Raw genomic sequence first — 18,202 nt, 5'->3', positions numbered from 1 at the left:
GAGTGGGGTGGGAATGGGGTGGGAGTGGGGCAGAAGTGGGGTGAGGAGTGAGAGTGGGTTGAGGGAGGAATGTGATTAGGGTTAGGGGTGGGAGTGGGGTGAGGGTAGGGAGTGGGGTGCGGGGTAGAAATGGGGTGTGAGTGGGGTGGGAATGGGGTGGATTGGGATGGGAGTGGAGTGGGTGTGGGGTAGGAGTGGGGTAAGGAGTGGGAATGGGCTGATGTGTGGGGGTAAGATGAGGGGTGGGAGTTGGGTGAGGGTAGGGAGTAGGGTGTGGGTGGGGTGGGTGAGGAGTAAAGCGTGGGATTTGGATGGGAGTGGGGTGGGAGAGGGGTGAGGGGGAGGAGTTGGGTGTGAGTGGGGTGTGAATGGGGTGGATTGGGGTGGGAGTGGGTTAGGAGTTGGGTGAAGGATATGAGTGGGGTGTCAGTGGGGTGAGAGGGGTGAGAGTGGGGTGGGAAGGAGTGGAGGTGGGTGGGAGTGAGGTGAGTGGTAGAAGTGGGGTGTGAGTGGGGAGTGAATAGGGTGTGAGGGGTGAGAATGGGGTGGGAAGGGGTGGGATTGGCATCAGAATGTGGTGGGAATTGGCTGGGAGTGGGGTGGGAATTGGGTGAGGGTAGGAGTGGGCTGATGGGTGGGAGTTGGGTGAAAGGTGTGGGATGGCTGGGAGAAGGATGAGGGGTGGGAGTGGGGTGATGGGTGGGAATGGGGTGGGAATGGGGTGGGATTGGGTTTGGAGTGTGGTGAGTGGGAAAAGTGTGGTGGGAGTGGGTTGGGGGAAGTGTGAATAGGTTTAGGTGTCAGAGTGGGGTGAGGGCGGGAGTAGGGAGGTGGAAGTGGGGTGGGAGTGGGGGTGGGTGGGGTGGGAATGGGGTCAGAAGGGGAGGGAGTGGCATCACAGTTAGGTGGGAGTGGGGTATTAATGGAGTGAGGGTAGGGAGTGAAGTGTGGGGTAGGAGTAGGGTCAGGAGTGGGTGTGGGCTGATGGGTGGGAGGGGTGGGAGGGGGTGAGGCATAAATATGGGTTGAGGGGTGAGATTTGGATGGGAGTGGGGTGTGAGTGGGGTAAGGGGTGGGACTGGGGTAGGAATGGGGAGGAATTGGGGTTGGAGTGGGGGGCTGGGTGGGAGTGGGGTGAGGGGTCTGAGTGGGATAAGGTGTGTGGGAGGCTGGGAACAGGATGAGGGGTGGGAGTGGGGTAGGAATGGGGTGGGAGTGCGGTAAGGGGGAGTTTGGTGAGAGTTGGGTGGGAATGTGGTGGGATTTTGGTGGAGGTGGACGGTGGGAGTGGACTGAGGGGTGGGAGTGGGGTGAGTGTCAGCAATGAAGTGAGAACTGTGAGTGGGGTGATGTGTGGGGTAGGAGTGTGGTAGGAGTGGGGTGGGAGTGGGGTTGGAGTGGTGTGAGAGGTGGGTGTGGGGTGCAATTGGGTTGGAGTGGGTGGGAGTGGGTTGAAAGGGTGTGATTAGGGTTAGGAGTGGGAGTGGGGTCAGGGGTGTGAGTGGGGTATGAATGGGGTGGGATGGGTTGGAAAGGGGTGGGAGTGGCATGAGAATGGGGTGGGAGTTGGTTGGGAGTGGAGTGGGAGTGGGGTGGGATTTTAGTGGGAGTGGAATGAGGGGTGGAAGTGGGGTGAGTGTTGGGAATGAAATGAAGAGTGTGAGTGGGGTGATGTGTGGGGTGGGAGTGGGGTGGGAGTGGGGTGGGATAGGGGTTGGAGTGGAGTGAGAGGTGGGTGTGGGGTGGGAGTTGGGTTGGAGTGGGTTGAAAGGGGGTATGGTTAGGGTTAGGAGTGGGAGTGGGCTGAGGGGTGTGAGCGGGGTGCGAATAGGGTGGGATGGGTGTGAGTGGGGTATGAATAAGGTGTGAGTGAGGGGGAAGGGGTGAAATTGGCACCAGAATAAAGTGGGAATTGAGTGGAAGTGGGGTGGGATTGGGTTTGGAGTGTGGTGGGGGTAAAAGTGGGGTGGGAGTGGGGTGGGAGAGGGAAAGGAGTGGGGGTGCGTGGGGTGGGAATGGGGTCAGAAGGGGTGGGGGTGGCATCAGAATTAGGTGGGATTGGGGTGGGAGTGTGGTGAGATTTGGGTGGGAGTGGATGAGGGTAGGGAGTGAAGTGTGGGGTGGGAGTGGGGTCAGGAGTGGGTGTGGGCTGATGGGTGGGAGTGGGGTGAGGGGTGAATATGGGGTGGGGGGTGAGGGGCGAGGGGTGGGACTTGGATGGGATTAGGATGGGAGTAGGGTGTGAGTGGGGTGAGGGGTGGGACTGGGGTGGGAATGGAGAGGAATTGGGGTTGGAGTGGGGTGAGAGGTGGGAGTGGGGTGGGAGTGGGGTGAAAGTGGGGTTAGGTGTGAGGGTGGGAGTGGGGTGTGAGTGGCGTGGGAGTGGGGTGAGCGGTGGGAGTTGGGTGAGGGGTGGGAGTGGGGTAGGAATGGGGTGTGTGTGGGGTGGGAATGGGTTGGAAAGGGGTGGGAGTGGGGTAAGCGGGGAGTTTGGTGAGAGCGGGGTGGCAATGGGGTGGAAATGAGGTGGGATTTGAGTGGGAGTGGACTGACGGGTGGGAGTGGGCTGAGGGGTGGGCGTGGCCTGGGGCGGACCATGCTGTCAGTCATCTTTCCCCCCACAGCGTCTCCATCACGGCTGGCTCTGGTGTTGGAGGCTGCGGTGCGAGCCAAGCCCCTCTCCCTGTAACTGAACTGCACTCCGCTCCCTGGACTCCTCCCTCTCTGCCACCCGGACCCTCCTGGCCCCCCATCCCACCCCCTTCCCCCTCCCCGCACCTGCTTGGGTGCGCGCAGCAGCTCGTCCGCCGTGACCAGGGCCGCGGTGGCCTTGTCGTTCTCGGAGCTGGGGTGCAGCGTGACCGACAGCCCGGCCACCACCTGGACGGCCAAGTCCGTCACCGACACCTTGTCCTCCAGCACCGTCACGGTCTTCTCCGCCAGGATGGAGTCGGACAACGGAGACAACACCTGTGGGGACAGTGGGGCGCAGCAGAGCGTCACCCCATCGCCGGGAGGAACCCTCCTCCATTCCCTGCCACACCCCAGACAGCCCAGAGATCCTGAACACACGACATCAGGGGCCCCGGGTTGCTGCCCTTGCCTGAAAGTTCAATCTGTGGGAAAATGGAAATAAACACAGCACCCGCTCCGTTTTTTTATTTACTTTTTTTTTTTTTTTTGGTTTTTCGAGACAGGGTTTCTCCGTGTTGTTTTGATGCCTGTCCTGCATCTCGCTCTGTAGACCAGGCTGGCCTCGAACTCACAGAGATCCTCCTGGCTCTGCCTCCCAAGTGCCGGGATTAAAGGCGTGCGCCACCGCCGCCTGGCCCCATACATTCTTTTGAGGGATATTATAATAGAACTATAAAAAGTTCGTTGAATGCACAAGACAACGACGTCTAGAAGAAAGATGGGAAAATCCAGGCTTCCCCTTGCATTTACAGCAGCAGTACATGCAAAGGCAAGTCCCATACAAGCGCACAGAAGCCAGTGTGGAGAACTATGTGGAAGGTGGGACTGCGGGAACATGGGTGCAGCCCTTGAGGCGGGGTCCCATGGGTGAGGAAAGACTGGACATAGAAGGGCTGGTCCGAGTCCAGCTCCTGTTCCCACGTCACGCTCTGGAGCCATCACGGAAACAACGCACTGATCCCAGTGACCTGCCTCACCCCCCAGGGAACCCCTAGTCCCAGGAAGAATGGTACCAGTTAAGGATGCAAAGCACCCAGTCTCTGCTTCCTACCTGGATGGTGGTCATCCCAACTTCCCGCCCAACCAGGACCCTGCTGTCCTGCAGGGTGGCTATGTGTGGGGACTCCAGCTTCATGAAGTCAGCGACCAGGTGGGTGATGTCAAACTGCCAGTCTGGACTGAGGAGGTGGCTCAGCTGCCCCCAGGGCCCGGCGCCCTCCGACACAAACTGGGTGAGGACGCGCACCGTGGCGTGCTGGAACTGCAGGGCGCAGCCTCGGCCCCTCTGCTCTTCCTCTTCCTCCTCTTCGCTGTCCCGAGTGGGTCTGTGTGGGAGGAAATGGGCTGTCTCAGACATGGGGAGAAGCAGCATAGAGGATCACAAGAGAGCAGGGGTACGCCTCGACCTCAGAAGACAGTGCTCGAGATGGGAGTCTCGGGCCCCCAGGGGAGCCGGGGATTCATTTCCGGTCAGTGCGGAAGCTTGAGTGCATTGGCTGGCATTTCGTAAGCTCACATGGCCCCATAAGCACCCACTAGCCAGTTTGTTTTTATTATTTATTATCTTTTGTTTTTTGAGACAGGGTTTCTCTTTGTAGTTTTGGAGCCTGTCCTGGAACTCACTCTCTAGCCTGGCTGGCCTCAAACTCGGCTTCCCGAGTGCAGGGACTAAAGGCGCGAGCCACCACCGCCCGGCTTGTTTTTATTTTTTTTTTTAAGCATGCGTGTGTGTGTGTATATATGTTTGCATGTGTGCAGGTTGGCACGTGTGTGTGGATGCACGCGGGGCCAAGTGACAACCTCAAGTGTCATCCTCAGACACATTTTTCTGCTTCCTTTGAGACAAGGTCTCTTATTGGTCCAGAGCTCATGGATTAGGCTAGGCTGGTTGGGCATCAAAGCCCCGCCTGTCTCCCCATCCCCACCCCCCAACTGAATTACAAGCTTGTGCCACCCTGCCCAGCATTTTTTTAAAATGTAAGTTTAGTGCGGGTTCTGTTCGCAAGGTAAGCACTTTCCTGAATCATCATCTCCCTAGGATACCAGTTACTCTTTCTGAAGTACGCTAACTCGTCCTTCAAAATGAAGGGATCCTGGGGGGCTGTCTGGGAGCCACCTGATGGTCTGTGAGGGAGAAGTGCAAATGGGAGACTGGGCTTCGGCAGCAGCCCTCACTCAGCTGAGATGTGCTCATTCAGGGAAAACCGTGACCCAAACCCCGGGGTCACACAGGAGAATCGTCTGTGGCTTTCTGCAATGGGAAGCCCCTGCTCCAGGGTGAACATCAACCCACTCTCCCATGAGATGCTATCACCATGGAAGATGAAAGTCAAGCCTCCATTTAACTTGGAGAAACTGAAGCCATCCCCAGGTGCTGGGTGCTGAGGGGCTGGAGGAGACGGCAGGTTGCTGTTGTGCAATGGGTACAAGCTTCCGTGTACCGTGAGCATGATATGGCTCGAGACCTGCCCCTCAGCAATGTGAGGGCCTAGCCAGGGGACCTGGGGCCGTGACCTCCAAAGAGTATGCTGTCAGGGTTAGGGAGATCCGGGCTGTAGGAACACCAGCTTCTATTACATCCTGGGTCCTGCCCTGGTCCCTTCAATGCGATTTGTGAATCCAGACGCTGGAGGCGTCTTCCCAGCCCTGGCTCACCTCTTGCTGGCCACGATGGGGACCCGCCAGCCCTTAACCTGGCTGAGTTCTGTGTCAGAGACCTCGATCTGCAGGGGAAGCCGTGGCACCCACACGGTGACATGCAGGGGTGAGCTCAGGTGCTGGTAGGTGAAATTCACCACGGAGTCCACCTTGCCTTTGATTTCTTTGCCATTGACAAAGATGTAGTCGCAGTGGTCTGACACCTGGGAAGACACAGTGAGAGAGGAAATGGAGGTCACGTGGCCATGCTGGCAACCAACATTCAGTTTGTTCTATTAGCTCGTGTATGTGTGCTGAATGTATGCATATGTATGTGCATGTGTGTAGGCACACAGAGCATGTGAGCACACACCCATAAAAGCCAAAAGTCAATGCTGGGTATCTCCAGTATCACTCTCCATGTTAACTTCCAGATTCAGAGTCTCCCATTGAAGCAGGGCTTATTGATTCTGCTAGGCTGGCTGGCCAACAAGCCTCTTGGCTCTCTTGTGTCTGCCCCTTCAGTGCTGGGATTATAGGCATGTGCCACCATACCCAGTTTTTTTCTATGGGTGTGGGGAATCTAAACTTGGGTCCTCATTCTTTCTTGGTGAGCATTATACAGATGTGCTGCCTCTTGCTTTATTGCAAAGCACCCTCTTCCAGGGCAGAGCCTGCAACAAGGGTGTCCTGTCATGGGCGTAATGGGGAACTGAACCTAGGGAACAAGAGGGAAGAAGGAGACCAGGGCAGGCAGGAGAAGAGAGATGCCAGTAGAAAGGTGCACCTGCTACTGCTGGGTGCCTCATGATACCACTCAGAATTGTCCACCTCATGGGCAAGAGGCGCAATAGTTTCCAGCTCCCAGCTCCCAGGCTGAGGTTGCCTTTGCTGGGATAGAAAGCAGAGGACAAATTGAGATAAGGACTTTTAAGCTCCAAGTGGAACTTGAATCTGCAGAGAACTGAGGTTGAAACCCAGGTGTGCACAGGGCCTGTGGTGGCCACCAGGAGCATGATGCAGGCTGATGTCTGCCCAGAAGGTAAGAGCTCCACCCCCCAAATGGCCTCCAAGAATGCCAAGGGGCCTGGCAGCCCACCCCTCACCACACAGTCTCTGCTCCCACTCACACAGCCCCATTGGTCATCTATGGTTCTCAGTCCTTTGTCAAGGGACATACTTCCACCCCAGTTTGCCTGGCCCGAGCATGTCAAGAGTCCCTAGGATGCTGCTCCATGCAGGACCTCTGGGATCTTTACACTTGTACTATCACTGTTCTCATGAGAGAGATGGGATGTCACAGGTGACTTTCTGCCTTTGCCTGGATCTTAGCCTTTTCCCTTCCTTTTCCTTCTCCCTGGGTTCTTGTTTCTCTCTTTCCTTTGCCTTTCCTCCCCTTTCCTTCTATTTCTGCCTTTAGAAGCGTCCTCAAGAAGGGAACGGTCCAAAGAAGAAAAGAAATAGGCAGAGAAAATGAAGAGGGCAACCTGGCCTTTGTGTTCCCAAGGCAATGATGCATTCATGCCCGCTCTCCAGCCACACTCAGTTTCACATCTACAATGAAGCCCAGTGAAGTGAGGAGGCAGCAGACACACCTATCCTCATGGGCAGGCATGGTGAGTGCTAAGGTCAGTGGCTTCGTGCATATGACTGATAATGGATGTCTCTGGCACCACAATAAGATTAGACCAGCTGTCCCCTCCCCCAGTGCCCAGGTAACAGCTACATCCCCGGGAAACCAGACCAGGGTTCTGTCTGTGCCATTCTAACAAAGTGAAAATAGAAATCAAGTTGAGTTACAGAGAGGCAAACTTGACTCGTCTTACACAGCCAAGCTCATGGGATACGATTTTAAACTGGCCCCATGTGTTTATGTCAACATTCAAACTCTTACATTCTTGATGGAAAAAAAAGTGCATTATGCTCATTTCCCATCATTTGGTCCTTACAGCAGCTGCTCCTGAGGTGAGGGCAGAGTTGACATGATTAGGGGGATAGATGAACATGTGGATAGACAGAAGGGTGGATGAATAGATGGGTCAATAGATGGATGGATAAGTGGATAAAAGAGAATGGATAGGTGGGTGGATGGATGGGTGGGAGAGTGGATAAAAGGATGGATAGGTGCGTGGGGACGTTGATGGACAAATGGGATGATGAATGGATAAGTGTAGGGATAGATGGAAGGAAGGATAGATGGGAGGATGGATGGATGAAAGGATACCTGGTTAGATAGATAGGTGGACTGACAGATGGATTGAAAGATAGATGGGTATCTAGGTGGATGGATGGGAGGATAGATGGGTAGATGGGTGGATGGAAGGATAGATGGATGGGTAGGTAGATGTACAGGTGGAATGATGGGTAAACAGAGGAGTGATTATATGTATGTAAGGATTAACAGCTTGATGGTTGGACAATTGAAGCATGGAGATGGAAATGTATATGGATGGATAGATGGAAGGGTGGGGATGGGATATAGAAAAAGACAGAAGAATGAAGATGAGATGATGGATAGATAGATGGACAGAATGATAAAAATAAATGGACAGGTGGATGGAAGGATGAACAGAAGGATAGGTAGACAGGTAGGTAGACGGATGGGAGGACAAACATCTTCCCTTTATGGGTACACCTGCTTCAAGACAGCCAAAACAATTGAGGAGAGAGAGCGAGACCCTAAGCTGTGATGGAAGCAACCACGGCAGATACCTAAGATTTAATCTGAAAATTTCCAGCAATTCTTAATTTTTCTAGGTCCACCGACTCCAATGAGAATCCGCTTAGAGATGATTTATACTGGCAAACTGCACACATATGCACTTCGGCAACCGTTTCTGAGCTAATGATGTCATCCACGTGGCACTGCACTAAGCTCTGACTTTTTGAGCTTTGGCATTTGCATATCTGTCTCCTACTAGACAGTGTCCTCTGGAAAGAGCAGAGTCCCATCTGGGTATCTGGACCTGACCAAATAACACCCTGTGCTGAGCAATAGCTGTTGTGACCAGTCACCCTGCCCTTTCTGCAGAAGGACCACGTATGGCTACTCTGGGCCCCACTTTCCTCTCTTCTGTTTGCAGGGCAGATGGTGAGGGTCGGGCAGAGAGAATTCTCTCCATCTGCTGGGGACTGGCATGGAGCAGTTGGGAGGGGCCACAGGAAGGGGTCTTTTTACTCACCGGTCAAGAGCGGTTTAAAACAGTTTCCACACTGTGTGAGGATGGGAAGCGATTTCAGCCATTGTCCCAGACTTATCATTAGCATGTAAATGCTGTCCCGGATCGGGGAACATATTAGCATAATAGCCAAGCATAGAGTCTATCACTAATCACATCTTTAATCAATGTTGTAATTTACAGACCATTGACTTTCCTCATTTATTACCTTTCTGCGCTCGGGTGGGTGGGAACCTTGCCTCTCCAGAATATATAAATGATTAGGAGGAACACCAAAGGTACAAAGGGGCTACACACGATAGAGCCATCGTCCCTGCTGCTCCTGATGGTGTCACCAATGTCTGGGGAAGTCTCCAGATGAATTAATCATGTCCTAAGTGGCTGGCAGTGGGGACCAGGGGACCACGCAAAATGAACAGGTTCTCTTACAAAAAGAAACTGATGCCTGCAGGAATGTTTCCAGCCCATTGGCTGTGTTTCTCGGAATCTTTTCATCTCTGTCAGTGGGCTACGCACGTGAACTGAATGCTCGGTGGGCAATTGGACCAACATTAGGGCACCCGTCCCTGAAGACTTGGAGGGAGAGGCTAGGTTGCGGAGTACATAGCCGATTGTCTTATTTTGATGTCCCTCAGGCATTGGTATTTTCAGAGGACACTACCTGCCTTCTGGGGGAGACCCTGGGGGTCAGTTTCCATAGAGAAAGCCTAAGTCCCCACTGCCAATCAATGTTTAGGGAATTCTCATCTTGCCAGGAGGGACTTCCAGGGTTTGTGGACACACAGCCTGTGGAACCCATCACAGCTTCTGACTTTTGAGGACTGTGGTGGGGCCATCCTGGCCTATCTCACAGAGTCTTGTGTGAAGCTAGCCTGGGGCCACCCTGAGAAGCACTCCTTCCAATGATATCAGCTACGCATCTTCTATCCCTATTGGGTCTGTCACTGTTAAATATACTAATTACAATGCTTTAAATGCCACTGCCAATAACAGCCTATCTTCGAACATCCAACTGTTTTCTTCCATGTCTCTGCTGGAAGCAACCTTGCAAACCTTAGCCCTGTTCAGCCTCCCTGTCAAAATAAGATTACATAATGCACATTTCAAGTGCAGCAAATCCAATAATCAGACTCCTGGCCTCATTCCGTTCTATTTCAGTGGCTCACCACTGTGTATGGGTGGAATTCAGGCACAGGGAAATCAAAATTGCCTTCTGGATATCCCTGAACTCAGGAGCCGGGTCTGTACATATAGAATGCCAACGGCTCCCATGCAACCAGATCTCATTTCCCACTTGCAAATATACACCTCCACCACTGTTGCAGAAACCTCACGGGAGCCTGGCACACCAGCAGCAGCCTATTTTGCAGATGAGAACCCCGAGGCCTGCTGAGGAAGGCAGCTTGCCCACAGCAGAGAGGATGGATTCCATTTATAGCCGTAAGTTCAGAGCTCACCCAGGCCGCTCCAGCCCAGCACGTTAACAGACTCTAACATGAGACTGTGGCCTTGCCCCAGCTGGCCTTTCCTGCCACATGGCTCTCTGTGTCATTTCCATGGTTGGCGTGGCAGAGAAAGGCAGGCACAGAGAGAAGCCGCTGACTGGCAAGTGTGACGTGGACTTCAGCCAGGCCAGCAGCATGCCGGAACCCTTCCTAAGGCTGCTCTGGCCCTCGTCCATTTGGTCCACCCCAGGCCAGTCTGCTTGGACAGGCTGCGCCTTTCTGAGCTCAGGCAGGGGACAGATGGCCAGGAAAATACAGTGTGAGCTGAAGGAAGGAATTCAGCGAAGATATGGGCAGGGCTGGAGGAGACTAGTGGGAGGAGACGATGTCTGCCAGAGCTACAGTGTGCTGGGAGGTTAGTGGGTTTTAAAGCCTGCTCAGAATCCACTTCATTCCAGAACATGGTTATGGCCGTTGGACATGGGGTCTTTGCATATGCCATTAGTTAAGGAAGAGACCACTGTGACTTAAACATAACCTAGATCTTCAGTTTGTACCCCAGGACAACCATTAATTTTTTTTTGAGTCCTAGATCCCTTCTAAACTCTGTAAAAAGCCCTTAACTGATGGGCACAACCATTGCCACAGCTGCTTCTAAGTTCTCTTTTTCTTCTCTGTCCCAGCAGCTAGCCCCTTCTGGAAATCATGCTGGTCATGATTAGCGGGAACACTGCAGCTCTCAGACACTGTGGGAGGGGCCAGGGTTGCATGTCCATCCTCTGCAGGGCTCAGTGACAGCCCCTCACGCCAAAGGATGGGTGCACCCTAAATGTCAGCTGTACCGACACTGAGAAACTGAGTTGGAATTAGGTACCGCAGCTTTCAAGTCAAGCACTTTACTAACCTATCCATCTCTACTGCCCCCACACAGCTATCTCTTTCAACTCTGGAGGCTTGTCTATGCCACGTGGGTCTTGGGAGCTCTGTGGATTGAGACCTGGATACGGAGACTCGGCGTGGCTGGATTCCCTGCAGTCACTCAGAAGGTAAGTGACAGAGAAAAGGGGTGGGTAGGGTCTCTGTCTAACTCCAGCTTCCACACTAAGCCACCAACCACATTGGGCACTTTCAGGCTATGCGTAACACCCCACAGAACATGGGTGTCTGCCCAACTCTGGGCATCCGCCTTAATCTCAGCACCGCTGTCAGATGTGTCTTGGAGGATATTGAGGAACATCCTCTGCATCCCTAGATGTCAGTGGTCTCCAATCCTACGTATAACAACCCAACTGTCTCAGATATTGCCAGGTATGCTCTGGGGAGAGATGGCATCTGGTAGAGCCACAGATCCATGGCCACCGAGCAGTAGTGATGCTTTATCCCTGAAGCTTTGTCAAGACTCACAGAGGTACCAGGAGGGAAGAGCAACATCCCCAAGACACAGAGGAAACAAAGGGGGTGCGGGACAGTGAGATGGCTCAGTAGGGAAAGGTGCCTGCCACAGAAGCCTGGCTGACGAGTTCAATCCCTTGAACCCACATAAAGGTAGAGGGCAGAACTGACCCATGACGCTGTTCACTGACCTCCACACACATCATGGCACATCAAAATAATAATTAAAAAAAAAAAACAACATTGGAGGCTCCATAAAGAGCAGAGGAGGCTTAGCCACATTTTGAACCTACATGGTAGGAATTCTAGAGTTGGGTGAACCCAACAGAGAAGCAGCTTCTTGTGCTTTCCAGTGAGGAGCCCAGGCTCAGCAAGGGTCGAGGCTGAGCGTCACCACTGGTCACCTGCTGGCCCAGGGTGCCGGGCCTCCAGATTCTGGGAACTGCTTTGCATTCTGACTTGCCCTCCTCATGGAACTAGATGGTTATTTTGCCTTTTTTTCCCCTCCACTTTGCTTTGTTTTGGTTGAGAGAGGGTTTCTTTCACTGGGCAGCCCAGGCCAGACTAGAACTCACAATGTAGTCTTTGCTGGCCTTGGAGTTGTGGCAATTCTCTTGACTTATTCTTTTAAGTGCTGGGATTACAGGCATGAGCCCCCACTTGGCTTTTGGAGACAAAGAGCCTGGGCTACAAGGAGCACACATGGGTCATGGTTTTAATGTGTCCCCCACAGGCTCATGCATCTGAACACTTGGTCCCCAGCAGGTGGCGCTGTTGTAGAAGGCTGTAGAGCCTTTAGGAGGTGGCCTCTGGCTGTAGAAAATGGGACACTGGGGGCTGGCCTTGAAAGTGTTGGCCACCTCCGCTCTTACCATAGTGGAGTCTATTCCCTGAAACTATGAGCCAAACCAACCTTTGCCTCCTTAAATTGCATCTGATAGACATCAGGACACAGCAATGAGAAACAAAACTAATACCAATCTAGTCAGGAAGTGTGTTTTCCTCTGTGGGAAGAAGTTTGCCTTCTTACTGCTTGGTGGATTTTGCCCCCCCCCCCCCCCCCCCGCCAAAACCAGCACAAACCGGTGAGTCCAGAAACACCCAGAGTTGTTACTAAAGCCTTTTGCTTTCCTGAGGACTTGTAGCCTATGGAATAGTAATAAGTTCAGAAAAGTTTGGTATCAACAGGAACCCTGGGACAAACCAAGGCTTGCTGGACAACCAAGGCACCCCTGGACAAACAAACCCGAGGGACTCGCTCCTGTGTCCTGGAGCCTGAGCAGGGATCTGGCATCTGGCTTCACAGGGATCGAGCTATCATCCATGCCCCGTATTTGCGGCTTGGTCCCTGTGACTTTCTCATTCAGTTTATGCCTGGAGGTCATGACAGGCCACATTGAAAAAAATCCCACAAATTCCTCCTGTAATACTGAATCATCAGCCCATCACTGCTGGCGCCTAGCAGTCTGTGGGCATAGGAGCACCCGGGAAAGGACATGCTAGGCGATAGACTGAGGTGGCACCCTTTGGGAGGCCATCATGGGCATCCCAGAGCAGGTACAGACAGCCCTGTGCAAGCCGGTGCTCAGTGTTACATATACCCCTTTTAAAAGGCTCAACTGTCCCGTCCCGGGAGGTCTCCTTGTTCCAAGTGACCCCACCCCAGTACTGTTTAGCACCACACCTGGACAGCCCATTCCCCCCTCTAATGAATGATATTGGTCTCCTCCGTCAGTAGCCAGGCTCTGTGAGGGCGGGGACTCAACTGTTTTATTTCCTGTTCCCTCTTGTCTCAGGACAGCCATCAATCTTCACTGAATGAATTAGCCTGTGACTTATGGAGACACCAGCTGTGCACTGTCAACCTCGTACGATTCAAGGATCAAATAAAACAACTGCAGGCACACGCTCCACGCCGTGTCGCCGGCTGTGAGACAGCTTTGTTTCAAAGGTAGGAGGAGGCTCGGTACTTTGTGATGCCACGGAGACAGTGACCGTACAGACGCGGAGTCCATGTTCTTCCTCAACCCTTGTTGTGAGTGTCTGTTGGCTAGCTTCTCACTGCCTTTCTCCAGTGCCCTGATGCTTCATCTCCTGAAGGCACATTAAGGTAGATAGGAACATCTGAGGTCCTCATGGGCAGAAACTGAGGCGCCGATGAGGCTGCGTTATGGGGCAGAGAGCAGACAGATCCCTCGGCCCTGGGAACCCTTCTACCCTGCCTGCTGGCTCGCTTTCACTTCCCAACACCTCCAGTGGAGGGATTCACAGTGCACGGCGGCCAGGCATCAGGAGAGATGACTGCAAGGAATCACTGTTCCTACAAAATAAACCACGGCTGAAAACCCCTGTGTACGTTGAGTGTATTTACACATATTTATGTGTAAGTGTGTGCGTGTGTTTAAGGTCATGTACATGTGAAGGAAGCCACAAAAAGAACCGGGATAATGCCACACAGATTATCTGGGGCCCAGAGAAATTGGCTTGAGAGTGTGTGTATATGCTGTATGTGTGTGCACATATATGTCTGTGATTAGATTATATGGGTACATGGATGGTGTATGTGTGTACGTCTGTGAATAGATTATTTGTGTGTGCGTGGATTTATGTGTGTATGTGTCTGTGAATATACTGTGTGTGAGTGAGTGGATTATGTGTATACATGCATGTCTGTGAATAGATTACGTGTATGCATGTCTGTGAATAGATTGTGTGTGTGTGTGTGTGCAGGTATGTCTAGGAATAGATTATATGTGTGTACATGTGTGTGCATGTCTGTGAATAGCTTATATGTGTGTGCATGTATGTCTAGGAATAGAATATATGTGTGTGTATGTGTGTGCATGTCTATGAATAGATTATGTGTGTGTGCATGTGGAAGCACATGAACATAAAAAGGGGACTAAGAGGGAGGAAGAGATCTAATGGGAGAACAATAGAAGATGCTGAAATCTGTGTGACAGGGAGGCAGAAAGGAGGTGGAGGATGGGAGGAGAGTGGGGGAGGGGCTGGATAAGAACAGGTATAACAACACATGAATGCCACCATATATATAAAAATATAATGTATGAAAAATATGTAAGGAAGCCCATTACTTTTTATGCTAATTAAAATAATTCTAAACAATTAAAAATAATTCTAAAGAGTTCATGGGGGGCTGGAGAGATGGCTCAGCTGTTAAGGGAACTGGCTACTCTTACAGAGGACCAGAGTTTGATTCCCACCACATGAAGGCTTCCAACCATCCATAACTCCAGCTCCAGGGGATTCAACACCCTCTTCTAGCATCTTGGAGCACATACACACTTAAATAAACATGGTTAAAAATAAAATCACATATTAAAAAGCCCATGGTGAAAAAGAATATGGATGGCCTGATGTCATTCTTACAAATGTGTAGCTATTTGTATAGAAGAAATATTGGTTTAGATGTGTTTGACTTGAGAACAGGCACAGACACAGACAGACACAGACACAGACACAGACACAGACACAGACACAGACACAGACACAGACACAGACACAGACACAGACACAGACAGACAGACACACAGAGACACACACACACACACACACACACACACACGGCCAAGTGCACAGACTGGACAGATTGAGTGACCCAGACAAGAAGCAACAGGATGTGGTATCCACTGGCTGATTGGCAGGTATCTGTTTAGGGGACACTACCTAGAGTGCTTGGATGGGGGAACACAGATCAGTGTGTCATATCTGCTGGGCTCTACCAAGATGCCAGAGAACTCCAAAACTTGTGGTCAGTTACTGCCCATTATACAGGTCAGAGTTCCCCAGAGCCAGGGTACCTCTTCCAAGACACTACCAGCTACATACTCACATGTCATGGGCCTTGTCTGCACCCATTTATGAGATGACATTCAAGATGCGGGTTTAGGAAACTATTGGAATGGTGGCTGTTTCATACCTGACCCAGGAACCCCATTTTGTTACACAAAGCTGTGACAGTGGGATTTGCCAGGTCATACTCGGGTGAAACATCTAGACCTAACCTCTTGTACATGCAGCAGAATGGGCACTGGTTACACGTGTGCTCCTGGCTTCTCCCCACAGTATGCCAAGTGGCACACAGGAGTTCTGCAGAACTGGTGACCTCAGATTAGTATCCGAGTACCAGGGATGAGGCTAGGAGATGGACCTGAGCCCTGGAAAAGAGCACAGGTCCTGCAGATATGAGCTGAGGACCCACACAGGGAAGAGCTGAGTTCTGGAGATGGCGCTGACTTCAGGGACTCCTATGCTAAGGCTGTCCGCTCCACACCTCTCCCAGCTCTTGCTGATTGGACACTGTGCTCTGCTGTGTCAACAGCCAGGGATGACCACCTCCTGATTCATTCCAGGAGGCAATTTTCATTTTGAACACACTTATTTCCCCAAAGATACTGATTGCCTTCCTGGAAATATCAGCAACGGGCTCCACGTCATCGCCCCTTATGTGAAGTTAAAGGTTGCTCTCTGTATAACCACGGTGGCTTTTATTTCTGGATTTGGTTCCCACCTGGCTTTCTTAGGCTGAGTGGTGGGTGGATTCTTTGCCTCTAGAAAATTGAGCGGATGTGGAATGGTCCTCCTAACAAGTTGTTGCCCATCCAGCTGAGATTATGTGTTGCCCCATCAACATCTCCCAGGCCCCGCCCACTACTGGCCTAGTTCAGTGGCACCCTCTGCTCTCTGCTTCTTGCAGAATTCAGCTCAGAGAAAATTTAGGAGGTCTCCTGCACTGCATGGTGAAAGTAGTGAATAATGAAAAAATTAAATATTTTGATATTTTTCTAAAAGAAGAGATAAGTAATAGTGGTGTGAGTTAATGTGGTCCTAGCCTGTCAGAGGCATTTCTTGAAGTGTAGATTTCTAAAAACAATGTTCTTTATGGTAAATGGATTTAAGTTTAATTTGATAATTAAACACAGGAAGGAAAGGAAGGAAGGAGATAGAAGGAATGAAAAAGAAAAGGAAGGAAGGAAAGAAGAAGGAGGGAGGGAGGGAGTGAGCAGGAAGAAAGGATGAATGGATAAAGAGTGGAAAAATACAGTCACATGCTGCAGAGTGAAGAGGTGAGGGGGGAATGGTAAGTGAAGCCCCTCTAAGAGTTGGGTACCTGAACCCTATTTGAACCTCCCCCTTTCGTCAAAACTCTCCCAGTGTCTGAAAGGCTGGAACAGACCCCCACCAGGCCCACATACCTTGATGACATCCTCATCCATGGCCTTGCACTCTACCAGCTCTGAGATGTCCCTCACTGTGCTGTTCTCCTCCACCGACACCACCCTGACAGGCATGGCCACCGTCTTCCCGGTGAGGATGGCTGTGTTCAGGAGTTCAGTGTCCTGTGGAAGAGTCAGATACACCTGGTCAAGGGACAGTCTCCTTTCTGCTGGTCCAAGGTGATGCTTAGGGATGCTCCTGAGGTAAGTGTTGGGTTGTTCCTACTAGACACTCTGTGGCACTGTCCTTAGGAACTACATCAGAAGGACATTCTTGGGAACAGAATCCTAAGAATGCTTGACTTTTGGAGCACACAAGGCCATCTTCCTCGCTTCCAATAACAACGAAGAACATGTATTCTTTTTAGTATTCAGAATTGCACAGCAGCTGGGTGGCAACTTTGAGTACTCTGTGAAGAATGGTACCACGTTGGGTTGACTAATGCCCATCTCCATCTGCACAAGATGCCCAGAGCCTGTGAGCATGTCATCTCACATGATGAGATGGCTAATCATGTGTGTCAACTTTACAACCTGGGGAGAGGACATCTCCCTTGAAGAACTGTCTCTTATCAAGTCTACCTATGGGGTATTTTCTTGATGGATGACTGATGGGGGAGGGCCCAGCCCACTGTGGATGGAGCCACCCCCCTGGGCAGGTGGTCTTGCGGTGTTTATGAAAGGAGGCTGAGCAGGTCAAGAAGGGCAAGTCAGTAGGCAGCATCCCTCCATGGTCTCTGCTTCAGTTCCTTCCTTGAGTTCCTGCCCTGATTTTCTCAGCGATGGAGTGTGACCTGAGAGTTATAAGCTGAAGTAAACCTTTTCCTCCCTGAGTTGCTTTTTGGTCATGGTGTTTATCATAGAAAAACAAAAACAAAAACAAAAACAAAAATAACAGCAAAGTAGAACACCTGGTAAGAGGGACTTGGTAGGTAGGATGAAGTCCAGGGCCTTGAGAAGCGGCATCATCCTGGATCCCCTGGAGTGGCTCCAGTGGAATCCTAAAGTCCATGAAGGATTCATGAGCCTCAGAAGAGCAAGCTCAGGCTGTGTTGATGGAGGAGAGGCCCCGTATGGAAATGACCAGCCCCAAAGGTCCTGAAGACAGGAGAGGCAGGGGGAGATTGTCCCTAGGGACACTTTCTAGGAGGGGCATGGCCCTGTTACAAGCTGGCGTTCACCTCACAGTTCAAACCTCTGCTCTCTAGAAGGGAGACAGGACGAGTCCACCCTCATGTCTCAGAATATGGGGTAGCTGGGGCTACAGATGGCACTTTCCTCACTAAGAGGCTTCCTTTTCCTGTTGTTGATGTTCTGCAGTGCTGGGCATGGGGCTGAGAGCCGCCTATAGGCTAGGCAAGTGCTTTACCACTGAGCCACATTCCTAGCCCACAGGTTTTCTCTTTGAAGTGTTTTTTTTTGTTTTTTGAGTTTTTTCCCCCCCCAAATCAAACCGTCTTTCTCTGCTGTCCCATGGGAGCCCACTCCACCACACCCACAGGCACGTCTGCTTGGTCTCTTTGTGTCAATGCTCTGTAAAACTGCACACCTGATCTGATCTGCTGAGTGATGGAGAAAACACTTCATTTTGAGTTTGCAAGGTGATTACCACCTGCAG

General features: G+C 51.6%; 1 protein-coding gene across 1 annotated transcript in view; it reads right to left on the bottom strand.

Moving 5' to 3' along the window:
* Positions 1-18,202, bottom strand: part of Tmem132c (transmembrane protein 132C) — a 323,353-nt gene that overhangs the window by 19,941 nt on the left and 285,210 nt on the right. The window contains exons 5-8 of the mRNA XM_006970660.4: positions 16,564-16,707; positions 5,350-5,555; positions 3,746-4,019; positions 2,779-2,970 (exon numbers count right to left, since the gene is read on the bottom strand). Of these exons, the coding sequence (XP_006970722.2) occupies positions 2,779-2,970; positions 3,746-4,019; positions 5,350-5,555; positions 16,564-16,707 (816 nt within the window). The remainder of the gene's footprint in view (positions 1-2,778; positions 2,971-3,745; positions 4,020-5,349; positions 5,556-16,563; positions 16,708-18,202) is intronic.

This window comes from Peromyscus maniculatus, chromosome 23 (genome assembly GCF_049852395.1).
Source record: "Peromyscus maniculatus bairdii isolate BWxNUB_F1_BW_parent chromosome 23, HU_Pman_BW_mat_3.1, whole genome shotgun sequence".
Lineage (NCBI taxonomy): Eukaryota > Metazoa > Chordata > Mammalia > Rodentia > Cricetidae > Peromyscus > Peromyscus maniculatus.
Note: the sequence above shows the minus strand (reverse complement) of the source record. Positions and strands in the feature narration are given on the sequence as shown.